Below are 19732 nucleotides of genomic sequence, written 5' to 3'. Positions count from 1 at the left end.
CGTCGTGGGCGCCGCCGCCGCCGCCCGCCGCGCCCGCGCCACCCGCGCCGGCCATGAGCGCGAGCGAGGGCGACGAAATGTGGTCCAGCAGGTCGCCAGGCTCGAGCGCCTGGTGGTGGTGGTGGTGGTGGTGGTGGTGCGCCAGCGGCACGGTGGACGTGGACGTGCATGGCACGCTGTTCATCGTGTGGTACGTGGCGTCTGGCTTGAATGGGTGGCTCTTGCCCTGGGACACGGCGATGTCCACGGCCGCCAGCGCCTCTGCCCGCGCCAGCAGCGTTTCGTCTAGGCTGGCGAAGAGGTTGCTCTGCAGCTGCAGGCGACACAAACCAAACCAAAACAAAAAACAAACAAACAAAAAAGGCAAAAACACAAAACAAAACCACACACAAGCCGGAAAGCACAAGCAAAGGGCAAACCGAACACAAAGCAACCAAAATAACGACAACGGGGGTGGGGATAGCGGAGACCGGGAAAGATGGAATGGGGAGCACATTGAGGACGAGACAGGGGGGACAGATGAGAAGGGACGTGAGTGGGGGGAGAGGGATATGGGCAGGGGAGAGGGGGGCACAAGAACACATTCGGGGAACCGGCGTGGGAGACCAAAAAGGAAGGGGAAAAGAAGAAATGGAGATGTAACTCGCAGCTGGGGACCCGTGTCACGCACCCGAACACGCACAGAGACCGCCTTTCCGAGGCGTGAAATTAACGGAGAAAGTGGAGGGAAGTCGAGAGTCATGTCCCCAGCGCTTCCCACTCTGATCGCAGGCGCCCGACACGAGGCAGAGGCGACGGGAACACGACATTAAGCGCCACCGGACAAAACGTGCCTCGCCGCGGGATTCCTCTAAAAATCCCTGCCCGCAAAACCCAGCACCGGGACCTGGCGCGCATCAGCACCCGACATGCAGTGTCTCGGAGACGGGGAGGGGGCAGGCGCGCGGGCCGGAGCCTCGGGCGTGGGGCGCTTACCGGCGGCGTGGGCAGGCAGGCCCGCCGGATGGCCTCAGAGCTGGAGTGCAGCGACGGGTACTTGTGCTCAGGGAGGGTGGGATGCATGGCAAAGTGAGGCTGCTTGCTGTTCATAGACATCATCTTGATGGCTTGGCATGTAAATCCACAAACACTCCGAAAGTCTGCCGGAAAGTGCGCACGCCGGCTCCCCCGGCCTCCCTTCGGAGGCTGAAGCCGCGGCGGCTGGCGGCGCGGAGGCGGCGGCCGCGCCGGGGGCTGCTGCTGCTCCTCTGCTGCCGCCGAGGCTGCCCGGCGCTCCCTTTGACCGTGCAGAGCGCCGCGCACCGGCCTCGCGATCCCACTTCTCCTAGAGCTCTAGCCCCGCGCGCCGACGGGATGCACTCCTCTTACACCTGAGCCCCACTTCTCGCGGCCGGTTCGGGGAGCTCTCGCGAGAGCTCCCGGCCCCGCCGCGCTGACAGGCATCAGCTGTCTCTGTCTGTCTGACGCGCGCTCTCTCTCTCCGCGGCGCCGTGCGTCTGAGCGCGCGCGCACTCGCCCGGCCGCGACAGGCGCTTGGGAGCCGCTCTTATAGTGACCACCAGCAAGGACAGCGCAGGTGATGCACCTGTAGCTACCCGGGCATGCGCACTGCACGCCTCACCTTTCCCACCGCGGCTCTGGAAAGATCAAAAAGGCTAGCTATTGTTTCAGGGTACGCATCTTTTAGGGGGAGAAAGACAAGATGCTCACAGCCCCTTGGTGCTTTGCCTCTCTCAAACTCTCCCCCATCCCCATCGCAAGCCCGGAATATATGCGCATTACTTAGGCACACCTCCGCTCCGGGATGTCTAACAGGCTGTTATATAATGTATACAGCTGGGTATTTGTATGTTAAATTATGCCCGCGCATTCCTCTGTATACAGTATAAATAACAACACAGAAATGCAGAAGATGCTGTCTTTTGCTGCAAGAACCTGTTTCTTTCAAGGTTTATAAATAGGTTCCAGGAGAATAATCGCGGTGACAGACATTTGTTTGAAGCAGTCAGACGCTGTTGATTTCCATATAATTTAATTTCCTCCGCATACTTTGTTGTTGTTGTTGTTGTTGTTGTGAATATAACTGTGTCAGGCACCGACAGTGACAGCCACTTAGGAGCCACAAGGAGCGTGTGCTTTCTACTAGGGAACCGCTGTTGAAATGAAATTGTGCATTTCTCTTATTGTTTGTCTCCTTTAACCGTGTACAAACCCACATTTCAAACGAGCTCCGGGTGATCTGAGGCTTCTAGTAATCAAAAGGAAAAATAGTTAACAGGGTGTTGTTGGGATCCTTCCCTCTCCTCAGCGTGTAGACACACACACACACACACACACACACACACACACACACACACGAACTTTATGCTGGAAACTCCGGGAGAAGGAAATCGCTTCAGAGAAAAAAGAATTAAGATGTTGAAAAGAGAACTTTCTTTTCCCTTCCATCGTTTTGGCTTCTTTGCTTCTTATCTCTGTGTGTCTGTGTGTGTAGATAGATAGATAGATAGATATGTATATATATGCGTACACTTCTCCAATAGGAGATGGGATCAAGCCAGTTTGTAGGAAAGTGTGATTAAAATATTAATTCAAACCAATTTGAAAGAAAGAAACCTAAGCTGTGGTCCAGACTTTTTTATGTATTCTCTTATTGTGAAATCAAAACCTAAGAAGAATGAATCAATTAGCCAACCTGTTATATGGCCCTTGTGTGGCAGGCAGATCAAGGGCCTCCCGGGAGAACCACAGTTCAGGTGCCGAGTCCCCAGGGACACAGAGCTTGCCCCGGGTGATAATAACAGCCCAGATGTTATCACATCTGCGGCAGGAGAGCTGGAGAGCAGCAAGGGGCTACTTATGGGGGAGGCAGAGATCAGATAAATAATCTTTCTGGTCTCTCCCACACCAAAGAGGTTTGTATTTCCACCAAAGAGCAGATCTCATTTCCATAAACCTCAATTTGCGTTCGTGTGGATCTCTTCTTCGGATAAACGTGTCCGTATTTAGCATACCCACTCAATACTCAAATTCCAAGAAAGGCCCCCAGGCGTCACCATGGCTTTTTCTTTCTTTCTTTTCTTTTCTCTCTACCCTCCTCCCCCATTGCAGCCAGAGAGAGGAGTAAGAAAGATGTTCACTTGCTGGTGCGAGAGGAGCCTTGCATTTCCATCCATTATGTGGTCCCCTGGGAGTGCTAAATGCAACTTATCTCTACGGGGAATGGATGAGGAGCAGGACATCGCTGGAGGGAGCAAGTGAGTCCTAAGGTAGTCATCACACCAGGTGTCCAGGCTTAACCTAATCTTTCCTGATACCCATGGAAGCAATTCCCTGAGCTCTCTCACTAGGGAAAGGAAGGGTCCCGCAGAGGGCAAGAGCCTAGATCCTGCCTGCTCCCCAGGGAAACACTGGCCTTTAGAGACCCGGAAGAGGGCATGGGAGAAAGAACTGCAAACAGCATAAGTTCCTCCCCAGTGGACCCCCAGAGAACGAGGCCAGCCCCCAAGTACTGGAAGCTCATCTGGGCTTACACTGTGACTCTGGGAGGGCACCAGGAAACCCAGAAGTCAGGCACCCTGACAGAGATCAGTTCACCGGCCTGCTGAGACTCCTCCCCTAGTTCACATTTCTTTGGACAACTTTCTTTGGACAACACCTTGGGGTGGGGCCAGACTTTTGTCCAGATTGTCACAGCTTTTCCTGGGGCTAGAAATATGAGGGCTTGGGTTCAATTCCCAACCCACCTGCTAATCAATGGACTGGAAGCCCATTTAGGGCACATCTGTGTCCACCATGGTACCTAGCAAGGTGCTTGTCACAGAGTAAAAATGCCCCATCAAACAATAGGAAGAGAAGGCAGATGGGGAGGGCCAGGAGTAAAAGCCAGAGAGTTCAACAAGCCAGGGTTAATGGGGAGCAAGCAGGAAGATCACTGAAGGGTCTCCTCTCTTCCTAAAAGGGAGATTGAGACTGGGCCAGAAGGGTGTGTTGTTCCCATGCAGAGTTGTAAATCTTGATAGCAGCTTGTTCTTTTGGGGAGTTCAATTATTTCATCCCTCCCTCATTTACTTTCTACTTTACTTTCCTTCCTCAAATGCTTGGTAATCAGGGCAAGACACTGGAAAGAAAATGAGGTATAAAATAGGGGTATCTGCCCTCCAGGAGGTGGCAGTCTCTAGGAGTGTGGCAGCCCCAGGTGAAGGGATGCTTATGATACAGGTGCAACAGGTTCAAAGAGAGGGAATTGGACAGAAATATGGGATGGGGTGGGAGATGTTGCTGGGACAGTTATCCTGCCACATCCCTGCTGGGCCTGGGCCCCAGGCTAGAGAGTAGGACACAGTGGCAGATCTGCATGCAGTTCCTTGACCTTATAAAATCTTTCTCTCCTTACCCCACGGCAGTGAAAGAAAAGGGTGGTGGACTGGGGCTCACCAATATGTCACTGCTTTGTTTTCCTGGTTTGGCAAGTGCAGTAACTAGTTGGCCCCTGCCTGTGCTAATGAAGCACACATGGGGTCTGAGCCTTGGCAAAGATTCCCGGAAAGGTCCCCCCCCCTTTCTTCTTATTTAATGACCAACACAGATTCTCCCCTCCCCGCCCCCCCCATCTCATAGCTTTGCATTTTATCAAGAGGGGGATAATGAATGCACAGCTATTGATTTCCAAGGAATTTCCGCCCCCAGGGATAGGGAGTCTATCATCTGGATCAGAGACACATTTCTTTCCCTCATTAATTAATTTTCTCCTCCTCCTTTGGCAGGCCCCACTTCACATCTCCTTTGGCAGCTGCTTTTTCCCCCAAGCTCAGGGAGCAGAGATTCCTTGGTTGCAGTGAGGGCCGCGAGAGAGGCGCTGTTCGAGGGCCGGCACTGCAGGGAGTGAACTCTCCTTACCTTAGACACCCACCCAACGCCACAGATCAGGAGAGCGCACCTGACAGCAGCTGCCCTCTTCGGCTGCCTTTCTCTTTCCAAACGGGTGCGGGGAAAAATCAGCGCCCCCCGACTCAGCAGCTACACACACACCCTCGGGGATTGAACCCGGGCTATTTGTTCGGATTCAGGGACAGGGGGTTGGCACTGAAGAATGTCCGCTTCAGTGCGTGGAGTTTGTGTGTGTGTACAGGAGGAGGGAATCGGGCTCCATGCTCTGGCCTGAACCCAGGGATCGGGCCCTACCTGCAGGCCGCCCCCTCGGGTTCTGGCGGCCCGAGCGGAAGCTCTGCACCTCCCAGACCCGGGGTGCCACGGTTCCCGCGGGCAGTTGCCCAGTTTGAAACTAGGCACATTTCACAGCGCAGCCCGCGCTCTGCGTGCAGGGAGAGCCCCCAGAGCTCAGAGCTGGCCGGCTCCAGAGGCCTGTTGGGTTGTTTTTAAGCAGTGTGAAGGGGCAGGCGGGGGAGGAGCAGGCCCAGAGTACGGGGTGGGGGTCGGTTCTCTTGAAGAGGAGCTGCGCTTGGGTGGGCCGGCGGCGCCCTCGCGCTCCGACACTTTCTGTCTGAAGGGTGGAATAGAGGAGCTACTAGCGCGGTACTTTCGCTTCCTCTCCGGCCGCCTTCCCAGGGCCAAGTCTGGGCTGCCTCGATGCTAGGTTTCTGTTAGCGCTACCCCTCGCGCAGGCCGATTCCGGCTCTCCTGCCGCTAGGGGCCCAGGCTCCTCGCTGGTCCTGCCGGGGTCCTCAGAAGCTTCCCCACGCAGACCGCCAGGCCGCAGCGCCCACCCCGTCCGATTCTGGGCGGTGACCCTGTCCTCGGCCCGCCCGCGGGCCCAGCCCTGCCCGAGCAGCGAGTTCGGAGCCGCGCTCTTGCTGCCGGGAGCTCGGACAGGGAGGCCCTGTCCTCCCTTTCTACCGCGCCCCGCCCGCACTCGGGCTGCTCGTCGGACGTGAGTGAGTTATTGAGGCCCATGGTGATCTCCTTAAGGCTCCGGCCCCCGCGTTCAGACTGGATTCCAGCTGGGACCTGCGGAGAAGGATCTTGAGTAAGCCTGTCAAAACCCCACTGTTTTCAAGTGCAACTTCCGTTGGGAACATTTTCCTGGATGTCGACCACCCCACCCCGAAATGATGCGTCCCAGTAAAGTTCACTGCCGGTCATTATCACTCTTGGCGTTACATATGTAGAGATCGATCTATCTATGTATCTATCTATCTATGTATCTATCTATCCATCATCTATCATCTCCACCTTCTCCACCTTAATCTCTCCATGGACTCAAAACCAACCTACCTTATGAAAGATCTACGGGCGAGGCAGGACAACTACGTCTGGGTCCTAACAGGGGCATGCCCCCCGCCCCCACCGCGCCCGCTAGTTTCGCTGTCCATGTGAACAATGTTGTATCACTAAACAAGGCCAAGGGCCCCAGTGGTTTAGATCCTAAGAGGAGCAAAGTCCCGCCCGCCCCACCCAGGATCCTTCAAAACCGGAAGAGCGCGCTGGTCAGAGAAGGGGTTCGAGGTCCCTGAGTTAAAAACAACAACGAACAAACCAACTCTACAAAAGGCACTCCCGCCAGTGACCCTATGCGACGAGATGGAAATTCCGTCGCCTTCCCTCGTCAGATAGCCGCCTGCCAGCCGCTGCGATTCCGACGCACGCAGGCCGGGGTTGGAGGGAGTTCCGCTGGCGCAAATGGACAGCAGAAGACCCCTGGCCCGGTACGAGTGCAGTTCCGGGGACCGCGAGGCGGGCGCCCCTCGCCCTCCGCAGGCTCAGCTCTACCCGCAGGAGCAGGATCCCCAGGAGGGCCCAGAAGCCGCCGAGAAAAGCGCGAAGCCGCGAGTCCAAACGCCAGAAGTGCGGAGTTGGGTCCTGTCGCCCGGCTCCGGCGCTCGCCGGCGCCGCCGCCCGCCGCCCCTCCTCCTCGCCGCCCGCACAAATCAAAGCCCCTTGCGAGGGACTGGGAAATAGTTGCCTTGTCATGTAACACATTGCCCTGATTTATTATAAAATTTTAACGAAATCATGCATATTTTAACAGCCTTTAATCACTGCATGAAAATTTAATTCATGGACTGTAGCGCGTTTAAATAAATGAAGTGTTAATTCATTAGGATTAATTAATTTGTTAAAGGATGTGTGCAAGGTTAAGGTGGAAAGAAAACTCTTTGTTGGTTTCGCGTCTTAATCGCCAGGTTTCGCGAGTGGTAATAAAATGAAAGGAAACCGCAAAGCAAGTCGTTTCTTCGGGTGGGGCCTGGGCGGGACCAGCTGAGACAGCCCTCGAGAGCGCGGGAAATTCCGGCCCACGGGGCACCGGCGGGTCTGCCCTCCCGGGGAACCGGGGGCGGGGGGGGGGCAAGGGGGGGGGGGGGGGGTTGGGGGAAGAGCGGCGCTGGTTGCGGAAATCCCAGAAGGCTGGGTGCGTTGGAATCAGAGGGAGGTAGGGGCCTCAGAGCCGAGACTAGCGGGCTAGACCTCACCTCCCCACCCCCAGCACAAAGATGACCCTGAGTGAAGCGAGGTCGCGCCTTCCGGCCCTCGCAGCGCAAAGCCCCGGCTTAATGGACAGATGATGGGCCAGCCCTGCCACCTCCTGAACCTTCCAGCGCCCAGGGAGTCACTGTCTCGCCATCAGGCCGCCGGCCCCGGCGGCTAGGGCTAGCTTAGAGTCTCAGGGGACGCTTAGAAAGAAGAGGCGGAGCAAAGCCAAACTTGCAAGCTTAGGCTGGAGCGATCTAGAAACCTTTCTCAATCAGAAGCCCTGGCATTAGGCAGTGGGTCCTTCAGCACCTCTTCTGAGACGTCCGTGAAGTAGGCGCCCCTACAAGGACAGCAAACAAGCAGAAGAGACGTCCTTTCCCACACCGAGCTCTTATTCATCCTTAAAGACCCAATGCAAACAGCACTTCCGTGTAGATGCTTGATTTCCTCTCTGCTCCATGCTATCGCCAACACCGACTTTTTCTACTCACCGTGCTGTAAGAATCAAAATGGACCAGAACTAGCTCCTCCGCCCTCACAGAAAGTCTCAGTAAATGCCTACATCCTTGTCCTTAGTAACCCCGAAATTTTAAGTGTCACACAAGGCACACACTTCTCCACATTTGGTTTATTAGAGGGGGTCTGTTGTTCCCTCTTAAGACACAGCAGACCTTAGAATCTACCATTTCAAGAAGTGGAGCTCCAATTCAAAGTATTCTAGGCCGCTTCCGTCATGTAAAACTGAAGATCGCCCTAACTTGAGCTCCAGATGGGTTAAAAGAAATCTGCATCTTAGTAGATGTTTCCTCGCTCAGAGTGGGGTTCCGAGAATTAGGCAATAAACGTTCACTATGCACTCTGAGATCATTGCTTAAAAGGTTTTCTCTCTGCCAAGTATTATTAAAAGGATTGGGTTACATCATCACAGGCAAAGACTGTGTTGTAGGACTCCCACAAATAGGAATGAAAGACCTTCTTATGAGGCTTTGGGAAACACTTTTAATCTAATAGGCCATACTCCATAAAGTTAAACTGTTAATCTCAGTTTGATGTTGTACAAGTATCATTCACAGGTACAAAATCTATGTATTACACTTTGAGTAACTGAAAACCATTCAAGTATACAGAAACAAGTTGCTGAACCATCTTAGGGTTTAAGACCAAAGTTCTTCCCTTGCTCAGTGGTACCTTTAAACCATTGTAGATACAAAAGAAATTATAGGAATACAAAGCAGATACGAAATTAAGGAGCTATAAATCTTAAAGTCTATCATTTTCAGTTTTTGTCTCAGCTGATACATTAAAACAGGAAAAAACATGTCATTGTGGATGGGATTAATATTTTGAAAATTAAAAGATGAACACTAAAGGTCATGTCAAAAAAAAAAAACAAACCTAGCATCATGTCACAGTCCCTTGGCAATTACATTTTAGAAAGCTGAGCAATCAAAAGATGCTGTTTTTATAGGCATGACTGATTAGTGTCTGCTTCCCTTATCACAAGTGCATAATAAGGGTTAAATTCATCTAAATGTCGGAGTTAATGCAATTCTTTCTAAATTTAAAAGTGGCACACAAACGATTCTCATCACTGAGCTTCCACTTAGTAGTGGAGTTAGACCCTGGAACATTGGCCAGAATTAAATGCTACCTGAAAAGAAACATGCTAATATTTCTAAAGTAGTACTTTAAAAATAACCCTCGGAAATTTCAAATCCATTCATCCTTTGGCCTACAGATGTGAACTCTCATGCTTGGGGGAGAAGAGTACAAGCTCTAGAGTCAGGGGCCCAGCTCTAAGACGTGGTTCTATCCCATTCCAGCTGTGTGACCACTAATCCTCAAATCACTTATTTTAAACTGAGGATAACAGTTCTTGGCTTACAGAGTTTGAAGAGGATTAAAGGCAATAGAAGTTAGTAAAGTGCTTGGTTTAAATAAGTTTATCTTTGTTTTTAGAGTGTGTATACAATATACTTAAAAATACATGAAACCACTAATCATGATATATCAGATTATGTAAAGAGTACAAATGAGAATATGTGATTAAAATAAAATCCTGCAGGTTATTCCCTTCAACTGAGAAATGTCACAGGTTTGACTAATTTAATATATGAAATACTGTTTTGGGAAGGGTGGAGCAACGTTTCTGAAGCAGCTGGGAAATACTTGGTCCAGTAGAGACACTCTAACCCTGATTAGGCATCACTAAATCAGGTTACACATTCTGCATTGCCATGCCACACTGTCAGTATATATTTGGATTAATGGATTAAGAACTGACACATTCATAGTAAAGAAGAGTTACAGACAGAATCAGAGTGAGGCTTACCTGCAAATTTACTCTGTGATAACTCAGAAAAATTGTTGATTTCTACATTTAATAGAATTTCAAATATATTACCACATTGTCAAAGATATCTAAACTACTTATCTCTAAAAGTATCCACTGACTTTAACACATCAAAAGAAAAAAATCACACACATATACTTATTGGAATATGTATGTTAAAATTATGCTTCATGTTAGCTTTTCTTTTTGGCCCTTATTATTTCTAAAAGTGGAGGGCATTATTCTCCAAATCATAAAAGTGATTTGTTACACTTTTATAGTTTCATTGAATCCTTAGAGTCTATTATTAACAGGGGTCAGCAAATTTTTCTGTAAAATGCCAAATGGTAAATATTATTTAGGCTTTGTGGGCCATATGGTCTCAGTGGCAACTATTCAACTCTGCCACTGCAATGTAGAAGCAGTCATAGATAATATGTAAACAAATGAGTATAGCTGAGTTCTAATAAGACTTTATTTAGAAACACTGAAATTTGAATTTTATATAATTTTCCTGTATTATGAATGATTTTTTTGATTTTTAAAAACCGTTAAAAAGTGTAAAAACCATTTTTAGTTCACAGGTTTTCACAAGAAACAGGTGCAGGCCAGATTTGGTCCATGGTCCACAGTTTGTCAACCTCTATAAGATCAATTAAAAATGTAAGTTTTACTGGTCATTACAGGCTAATTCAATATCTAAGACAACATCAAGGATTACAGTGCTTATGACATCCTTTATTCAATTCACATAGAAAAGCATGCAGTATTAATGTAAAACAGTACAGTATTAATGTAAAATGTTCAGTGCACATTAGATAAACAAGTCATTAGCATACAAACCATTTTTAAAGGCCTATATAGGCATACCAAACATGTTTAGGATATACTTTTTCAGAGCCTAAATTAAAAATTGTGCTTAGCTCACCTATTCTCATCTCAACACTCTTCATGAAAAAAAATTCTGTCCTACATAAAAGATATTCTATTAGCCAACTAAAACTTCTTTTTCTTAAGTAAGGAAAACAGTGCAAGCAAGAATGCTACCATGCATACATAGTTTCCACAAAGAATAGTAACATGCAAACAAGAACTTCACTCCAAAAAAAGCTCCCCTGGAATGAAAGTGGATCAAGCATTTGGCAAAGAGCGCTTCTGCACCTGTGTATCTGGAACAATGATGCTACCATGTTTAGGCTCCTCCAAACCCAACCAACCATTTTATGCCTTCTTTCCAAAGTAGGCTCAATTTCTGATTTTCAACACACACAGAAAGATGAGGAAATGAAAGCTACCTGACATAAAACAAATATTTTCATATAGAAAATGTGTTCTTTCATTCTAGCAAAAGGTTCTCACAAAAACTGTACAAAACACAATGTTAAAAATGCAAACATATATATACAAAACCTAAAAAAAAAAAAAGTAAATGAATACTGGACTAATACAGAGTGCTATTTCTCAACCATGGCCCTGCCTAAAAGTTGAGCCATCACTAAATATAAATAAAAAAGGGCAGGCAAAATTATTCCCACCCTAGGAAAGCTTTAAAGAAACTCAAGTGTCTTATGAGCAGTGTGTAGACAACCCAAAAAGTTTTATTTAATCCAAGTTCTGAAGACAACCAAGGCTCATTAATAGGCCACTGTATCTAATACCTAAATCAAGACCCAGGAAAACAAAATACACCCAAACCAGAGACATATAATATTCATTAAAAGAAACCCTCTCCCTATCTTTTCTGTTTAAAAAGATGCCCAAATGAAACTAAAAAAGGACAAATTCTTTAAAATGAACAAAAGTATTTTGGTTACAGGCTAATCCACCATTCTGACTTGACACTTGACTACAGATTATCAATTCAAAATCGTATAGAACTTTTATGAGGGAAAAAAGTAACTTTAAAAACTTATATTCCTCTCAGGACAAAAACATAAATGACACCTTTCTAATGAGTCAACTTTTAGTTGCTTTTGATGGGCTGGCATTGGAAAGACTGCTCTGGATTTTTCTTTTTGTTGACTGATTCATATTTTTATTCCTCTTCTCAGGCACAAAGGAAGTAGACCAAGGAGACTGAAGGTGGTTATGAAGACCATGCATCTCTGAGGTCATCTTAAATAAAGATGACCCAAACCTCTGATCTTCAAATAGCCGGTGTGAACTGCTTAACAAAACACCCTGGGAAAACTCAGTCTGAAACAAACAGCTTGGGGGTTTGATTTCATTAGTTCCTGGGTTAGAACTGGTATGGAGAGAAAAATCTTCATTCATTTCTTGGTCAGATGGAGAGAGGAGAAAAAAAGAAGTGGGTTTCCAGTCATTTCCATTTTCTAACTGATCAGTAGTTAGAGAACCTTTGGAAAGGTTTGGCTTAGTTCTTTCTTCCAACTTATCTGGTTCCTCAAGAAATTCACTGCCTTGAGATGACTTTGATAACCCATCTAAATCCACTGACTTAAAACCATTATTACAAGGGCTCTTGCTGTTGTCTGATTCCGACATCATTGAATCCAACTCAGAGATTTTGTCAAGGTAAGCTGCGTCCATGGATGCTTCACTGGATGTTCTTGTCCGATTCATTTCAAAAGAGCGAATAGAATTTAACCTCTTAGATAAGCATGAGCCTGATTTCTCACTTAATTTTAAAGAAATTTCTCCAACAGAATTTGCTATCGTGTTCCCCTCTGAGCTTTCAAAATCCAAGTTTTGGGCATAGCTTGTGGAACAACAGTCCCAAAACCCTGTCTCTGAGGAAGTAAAACACTCTGATTTCTTTTCATTTTCACTTCTATCATCTTCTGATGAATCTTTATTACAAACATTTGGAGAATCACAAAAATCATCAAACACCAATTTTCTGAGATGGTTTGAGTGCTTTTTGGAACCTACTGCTTTGACTACAGAGCTCTCTCTATTTTCTGGAGTACTGAGCTGAAGGCAACTAAGGGACAAAGGAGTACAAGGAGCTGGAAGATCATAAAGTTCTTCATCTTTGTAGGGTATACAATCACTTGGCTTATTACCCCATTCTCTTTCCAAGTAAGTATCCATACTTGTATCTGTCACATCTAACATTATTTCCACCTGTTTCTGATATAGGTCTTTATTCTTAGAACAATTTGGTTCTGTTTTGCTGGTGCTTTCCTGCCTGGCAGAACTGCTAGAAGGTTTTGGCAGGTGAGAACTTGAGGTGGATGAGCCAAGCTGCTTTCTGGCACCATCACCTTGATTCTTTGATGCCATATCCTCCTCGTTGCCTATGCTCCCCTTGCCATCTGTAGAAAGTGCTCTCTGGCAAATGGAATTCATAGCTTCCTTCTCTTCACTTGAATTTTTTAGCTGTGCAATTTGAGATTCTAGTTCCTCTATATACTTATCACTTCGTTCCAGGGCTTTCTTGAGGCGATTGGTTTCACGTTCATGTTGTTCTACTTTGGACTGAAGAGCAGCTACTGTAAACCTTCCAAACCTGCAAGGAATAGAAAGATAATTAACTTTACAGTTGCAAGCTTTTTTCTTTCCTTTTCAAAGTTTAAGAGCGCAAACTGTCTCAACCCATTTCAATTTCACATACCAGTGACATTTCAGACCACTCCATGAACAGGTTAAAAGCAATGCCAGATGTAGTATCTTCAGAAAAGAGTTTTTCCATTTTATGTAACAATATGCATATGATAACAATGGCAAAGATCTAATAGGATACTTTTGTGGTCAAATCAGATTAGCTGTGGCAGAAACGCAGAAACTCACTGCTGACTTCCCTTCCAAGAGCTAGCTCTCTCAATTCAGCTCATATATGCATGCAGGGTTATCCCCTAAAACAACGGCAAAGATTTATGATAACATTTGAACAGTGGTCCACATCTTGAAATATTTACATTCAATCATTTTCCTATCGTACAGCAGTGTTTTACAATACATTTCTTATACAATGTCACCTTGTCAAACATAAAATGCCAATTTGAAATTCAGAAATCTTAGCAGTCCCAGCAGGGGTGGTTTTAAGTACTTATTTGGACCCTTTCAATTATAGCCACTCTTGATCTGAAGCTTTTACTTGGCCTTTCTGAACACTGGGCTTTAATTCATTCCAGCTCTACTTATTTTTGGCATTTTACAACTGTGTGGGACATCAATCTCATTTCTTCCAACTTTGAAATACAAAGTCAGTGCTTGTGGTTCCAATATATTACACATAAAAACATCTTCACATTTTCTGAAAAGGAACATTTTGGAGAGTAACTGAAAAAGAACGTATCAAAAATTCACTTCTTTTACTCAGGATTATCTTTTCATTATTCCCTTAAGAATGGGTACTGGGGGGTGTCTGGATGGCTCAGTTGGCTGGGTGACTGACTCTTCATTTATGCTTGGGTCGTGATCTCAGGGTCGTGAGATTAAGCCCTGAGTGGTGCTCTGCCCTCACTGTCTTGTCTGCTTGAGATCCTCTCCCTCTGGCCCTCCCCTTGCATGCTCACTCATACGCTCTCTCTCTCTCTAATAAATAAATAAAAATAAATCTTTAAAAAAAAGGGTACTAGGTTCAGCTCAGAAAACGGTTCTGAGCACCCAGTATGGGCTGATGGTATATCTGGAGCTGGGGATACAAAGATCAATAAGACTGTCCCACCCCAATGGATATAAAATGTCTACCTTAAATTCCATCAGAACATCAAAAGAAAATTCTATCTTTTAAGAAACTGCTTCTTATGAGCCAATACACATAAGCCTTGCATTCTAACCCCATGAAAAATACTTTTCTCCACAAAAGTTCTTTTAAGAAGCCTTTTTCTATAATCTTTTTGATGACTTAAATATTGACCCATCTTTTTTTTTTTTTTAAGATTCCGTTTATTAGAGAGAGAGAGGGAACACAAGCAGGGGGAGTGGGAGAGGGAGAAGCAGCCTTCCCGCGAGCAGAGAGCCCGATGCGGGGCTCGAACCCAGGACCCTGGGATCATGACCTGAGCCAAAGGGAGACGCTTAATGACTGAGCCACCCAGGTGCCCCCAATACTGACCCATCTTAAAGAATTCACGTATTGTCTGTTTGGAGGAAACTACTTGAGAAGGTGTTCTTCAAAAAAAAAAAAAAAATTTTTTTTTTTAATCTGTGGGTTTATCTTTTTCTTCCTTTCCCCCCTAATTTTTTTTTTTTTTAAGATTTTATTTATTTATTTGACAGAGAGAGACACAGCGAGAGACGGAACACAAGCATGGGGAGTGGGAGAGGTTCGAGAAGCAGGCTTCCCACGGAGCAGGGAGCCTCATGCAGGGCTCGATCCCCGGACCCTGGGATCATGACCTGAGCTGAAGGCAGATGCTTAATGACTGAGCCACCCAGGCACCCGTCCCCCTAATTGTAAAAGTAATTACAATTAAGGGGCGCCTGGGTGGTTTCTTGGCTTAGGCTCAGGTCCAGATCTCAGGGTTGTGGGATCAGCCCTGCCTAGGCTCCCACTCAGCAGGGAGTCTACTTCTCCTCTCCCTATGTTTCCCCCACCCCCAATCATGCTCTCTCTGAAATAAATAAATCTTTTTTTAAAAAAAAGTTATTATAATTAAGAGAACGTACTAGGTATTAAAAAAAAAAAAAACAAGAAACCCACAGTAATTACCTTTTAGAGACAAACACTGTATGTGTATGTGCTCTGACTCTCACTCAGTGCCCAACACCTCCTCCTACACTACAGCCCAATTCACTCTCTAGCTCACTCCAACACAGTTCCTGCTCTGTTTGGTATTGGGCGGGGGGAAGCAGAGCAAAGGTAAATATAGATTCATAAAATCTCAGGATTATACGAGCCTTAAAAGAAAGGGTGCTGAATATTGATCTACTCACTGCAATTAACTAACTGAACTCCCAGAAAGAGCACACTCCTTCAACCTCTAAAAAACAAAGCAAAAACCACAGGTATAACAAAAACAAAACCTGTTTTGTTTTAAAACCTGTTCCCTGTTTTAAAACCAATTTTACTACTATGAGTATCTGGTTAAATGAATGGTGGTAGCTTTTCCTTCTTTGTTAGAGAAAAATGTTTTAGTTTATAAATGTAGTATTTAACAGAGCTGTGGTTTCTGCAAGAGAATTTTAAAGACCAGACAAATATCTTAAGGGCATCAGTAAAAATGTTTGTAAGTTCTTGATCGTAACTACTCTATAATCAAACAACCCACATATTTTTATTCTTTTTATTTTTTATTTTTAAAGATTTTATTTATTTGACAGAGAGAGAGATAGCAAGAGCAGGAACACAAGCAAGGGGAGTGGGAGAGGGAGAAGCAGGCTTCCCGCGGAGCAGGGAGCCTGATGCGGGGCTCGATCCCAGGACCCTGGGATCATGACCTGAGCTGAAGGCAGACACTTCAGGACTGAGCCACCCAGGCGCCCCTCAAACAATTTTTTAAAGATTTATTTATTTTAGAGAGAGAGAGCATGAGCAGGGGGAAGGGCAGAGAGAGAGACAAGTAGACTCCCCGCTGAGCGGGGAGACGATATGAGGCTCAATCCCACAACCCTGAGATCATGACCTGAGGTGAAATTAAGAGTTGGACGCTCAACCAACTGAGCCACCCAGATGCCCCCAAATCAAACAATTTAAAGTCAAATAATGCTACTAGATAGGAAAGTCAACTATTACCAAAGGATGTCCTTGGGAACTCAGAGGCTTATATAAAGAAAGACTAGTGACAAATAAGAAATGTTTCCCAAAATATTAGCAGCATTTTATTAGAAGGTTTTAACCTGGAATTTCAAACGTCACTTTAAGATGCTACATTTGCCCCTATGTTTATTCTTTTTAATTATGTTTTTAAAAGAAGTTAGCAAATGGCTCTGAGTTGAAGTCAAAATGACAGCCCCAACAGTGTATTGTGTGTTACTTCAGAGAGAAAGCTGAAGTGCCATGAGAACTAACAACAAAGGCCAGCAAAGGAGCACATATGACAGGGACAGCAAGCAGAAGTCACTGATGGAGCTGGCTGTTTTCTAAAAGGTCACTGTCCTCAATTCCCCGAAGTCCCCTTTCAATACTTTACAAGTCTGTAATACTCTGAGTGATCAGACCTTTTTACCATGCTAGTAAGAGGCCTGTGCTGGTGGGCAAATTAACAGAAATGCATAGTGAAAGCCATGGAACTGATCCATTAATCAATCAATCCATGTAATTTTTTGTCTCTCTCTCCCCCATTCGAGTATAAGCTCCAGGAAAGCAGGGAGTCTGACCATCTTACATTCACTGCTAGCTCCCTAGAACAATTCCTGGTATACAGCAGTCCTCATTAAATACTTCTTGAATAAATGTTATTTTCTTACTTTAAGATGCATCAGTGCCTTAAGACAGAACCAACAGCATAGGATAAGCCAAAGGTCCTTGCGTCCCTTTTACATCTGAGTATTCTGAATCACTATATTACTAAACTGAATGTTTCATACATTTCCCTTTTTTTTTTTTTTTTCACTGACACCAAGGAAAACAACAGAGAACAACATATTCAGAGTATAGTTCTGTGGCTCTTTTTTTTTTTTTTTTTTTATTTTTACTACAGGTTTGCTTTTTTATACTGCTCCTTCTAAAAAAAACTGCCACTTAGGGCTCCTGTGTGGCTCATTCAGTTAAGCATCCGCCTTCAGCACAGGTCATGATTCCAAGGTCCTGGATCAATCCCTGAGTCCTGGCTCCCTGCTCAGTGGGGAGCCTGCTTCTCCCTCTCCCTCCGCTCCTCCCCCTCTGCCCCCACCCCGCTCGTGCTCTCTTCTCTCTCTCTCTCTCTTCTCTCTCAAATAAATAAAATCTTAAAAAAAAAAACAAAACTTGCCACTTTAACCTTACCAAAAGAATGGAAACATACGAGACTTCTGACATAGCCATTAGGAATTTTAAGCTTACCCTCGATTACTGTATTAGATTTGGCAAAGGGAAATTAATCAAGTTATATAGAAATAACAATTAGGGCTGCATATCTGATGCTATACTTCCATAAAAGAAGACAATGAAGATAAGAGCTATTTAACTTTGGGTTTTAATACTCTTATTCACACTAATTCCAGATATTTCCAGAGTACATAACATTAAATGAATCAATGCCAAGGCAAGCCGGAGGGAATTCTAACATCATTTACCATACTTCCTTTTCCTGAGCAAATTTCAAAATGGAGTATTTTTATAAACATTCCATTAGAGACCAAAAGGCTTTGATTTTCAAAGTAGCAGTGATGGCCAAAGGCTTCATTATGTCAGAGAAAACATCATAAAGCAGTTTGGGAGCTGCAACTGATATATCGGAAGTGTGCTAGAATCCGGGAGAAGCTTAAAGGATTTTTCAGCTTGCAATGTTAATGGATATATACATTCTGGATTAGGGCTCCCCTTGTCCAAAGAGCTACAGAGGTACAAGATTGTTCCTGTGCCTACCAGCAGTAAGAGAAATGAAAGTCCTGTTAGTTTGACCTTTGAGGTATTACATCTAGAATAGATTATTGCTAACAATGAAAAGCTCCTCAGTCCACATTTTCTCATAGCCCATTACACAGGAGTAATAGGACGTGCTTGAAGGGGATTAAAAGAAAGCAAATGTGGTAAAAGAATAAATGCCAGGACCAAGTACCAAAAGACCTAACTTCTAGTGCTATGCTGCCATTAACTAGTTGTGAGAACTTGAGCAATTAACTTGCCTCTCTAGTTCTCAATGGCATCCCCAACAAAAGGGATAAAGTCAGCAAGCCCAGTGGGTTGCTGAGACCACTAAACTCCCGAAACATCTTCAGGACATAGGGGGACATCAGGGAAATAAACCCACCTGCCCCCCATGTATCTTTGATTTCATATCTTTTCCTTACTTGCTAGATGAGGTCGTAATTATGAAACAAAGTGAAAGCAGTTTTTGGATCTGAACCAGCTTTTATGATCTGGCCTATGTGACAGTTTTCCAGCATTAATATCCTTGCTGCACATGCTTCCAATACTCATAAATTTCAGTTGCCACAGTTTAGGTAAATAATACCAGTTATTTAACAAAGTGGCTCAAATTTAACACATTATATTGACTGTAACTAACTGCATGAAACTGCATAAAATAAAAATTTCAATACTTGCTTTTCAGTTCACAAAAGAGTACATAAATAACAGATATGCATCAGTGACCAATCGGGTCACTTCTTTCTAAGTCTGAAAGTGGATGGTCACTCTGCATCTGTTATTGAGTTCACACACAGACAGTACACATGTAGTACTGTCACATACATTTTACAATAATGGATAACCAAAAGATAGAACTGGCCAACAAAAATGAAGGTGCAGCTAAGAATTGAATAGTGATCAATGTCAGAAGTAAAATTGGAATCAAATGTAAATGTAGTTATTGAAGACCTGACCATGGAAATGTTGAAACTGTCACCATTTGAGAGACCCTAGCAATGCCTGAGGAACCTGGGAGCGGCAAACTTATTGACATAAATGAGAGAAGTAGTTGTGGTGAAAAGAATAAAGATGTCTAGAGGAAGTGACAGGTTGGCAAAAAACTTCACATTAAAGCAATATGGAGATATTTCACGACACTGAAAGCATTAAGGATAAAATGTTGGAAGCTGTTGCAAACTTAGGAGTATGACAATTCGTCAAGACATTAGAAAAGATGCTAGTAGCTTCATATCATAAGTTCTAGGATAGGAAGACAAGCACTATTCAGATTATTCTCCACAGGTTTTTTACAAAGAAATAAAATACTTCACAATGTTTCTAATGTTTTAAATTCTACTACATAAATATTAGTGTACTAAATATTAGTTTTTCCTCTTTTTTTCATTTCCATATACATTTATAACTGACAGTAAGAGATTTAATATTTATTAAAGTTTATAAAGCAACTTGATTTTTCCCATTGATTATTAAAACTGCTTTTCATTTTTACTTGAATGGCCTTTTTTATGGTCCTCCACAACTGTGCAAAGTGAGGATTACCTATACTG

The 19732-nt window shown here is 44.9% G+C and overlaps 2 protein-coding genes across 2 annotated transcripts in view; both read right to left on the bottom strand.

The window, feature by feature from the left end:
* POU4F1 (POU class 4 homeobox 1) overlaps positions 1-1126 on the bottom strand; it is a 6798-nt gene extending 5672 nt beyond the window's left edge. The window contains exons 1-2 of the mRNA XM_044913457.1: positions 976-1126; positions 5-313 (exon numbers count right to left, since the gene is read on the bottom strand). Coding sequence (XP_044769392.1) covers positions 5-313; positions 976-1098 — 432 coding nt within the window. The 5' untranslated portion in view covers positions 1099-1126. The remainder of the gene's footprint in view (positions 1-4; positions 314-975) is intronic.
* Positions 1127-10475: 9349 nt separating this feature from the next.
* The window catches only part of OBI1 (ORC ubiquitin ligase 1), a 39418-nt gene continuing 30161 nt past the window's right edge, over positions 10476-19732 (bottom strand). The window contains exon 6 of the mRNA XM_021697893.1: positions 10476-13235. Within this exon, the coding sequence (XP_021553568.1) occupies positions 11720-13235 (1516 nt within the window). The 3' untranslated portion in view covers positions 10476-11719. The remainder of the gene's footprint in view (positions 13236-19732) is intronic.

Source organism: Neomonachus schauinslandi, chromosome 3 (genome assembly GCF_002201575.2).
Source record: "Neomonachus schauinslandi chromosome 3, ASM220157v2, whole genome shotgun sequence".
NCBI classification, from domain to species: Eukaryota; Metazoa; Chordata; class Mammalia; order Carnivora; family Phocidae; genus Neomonachus; species Neomonachus schauinslandi.
Note: the sequence above shows the minus strand (reverse complement) of the source record. Positions and strands in the feature narration are given on the sequence as shown.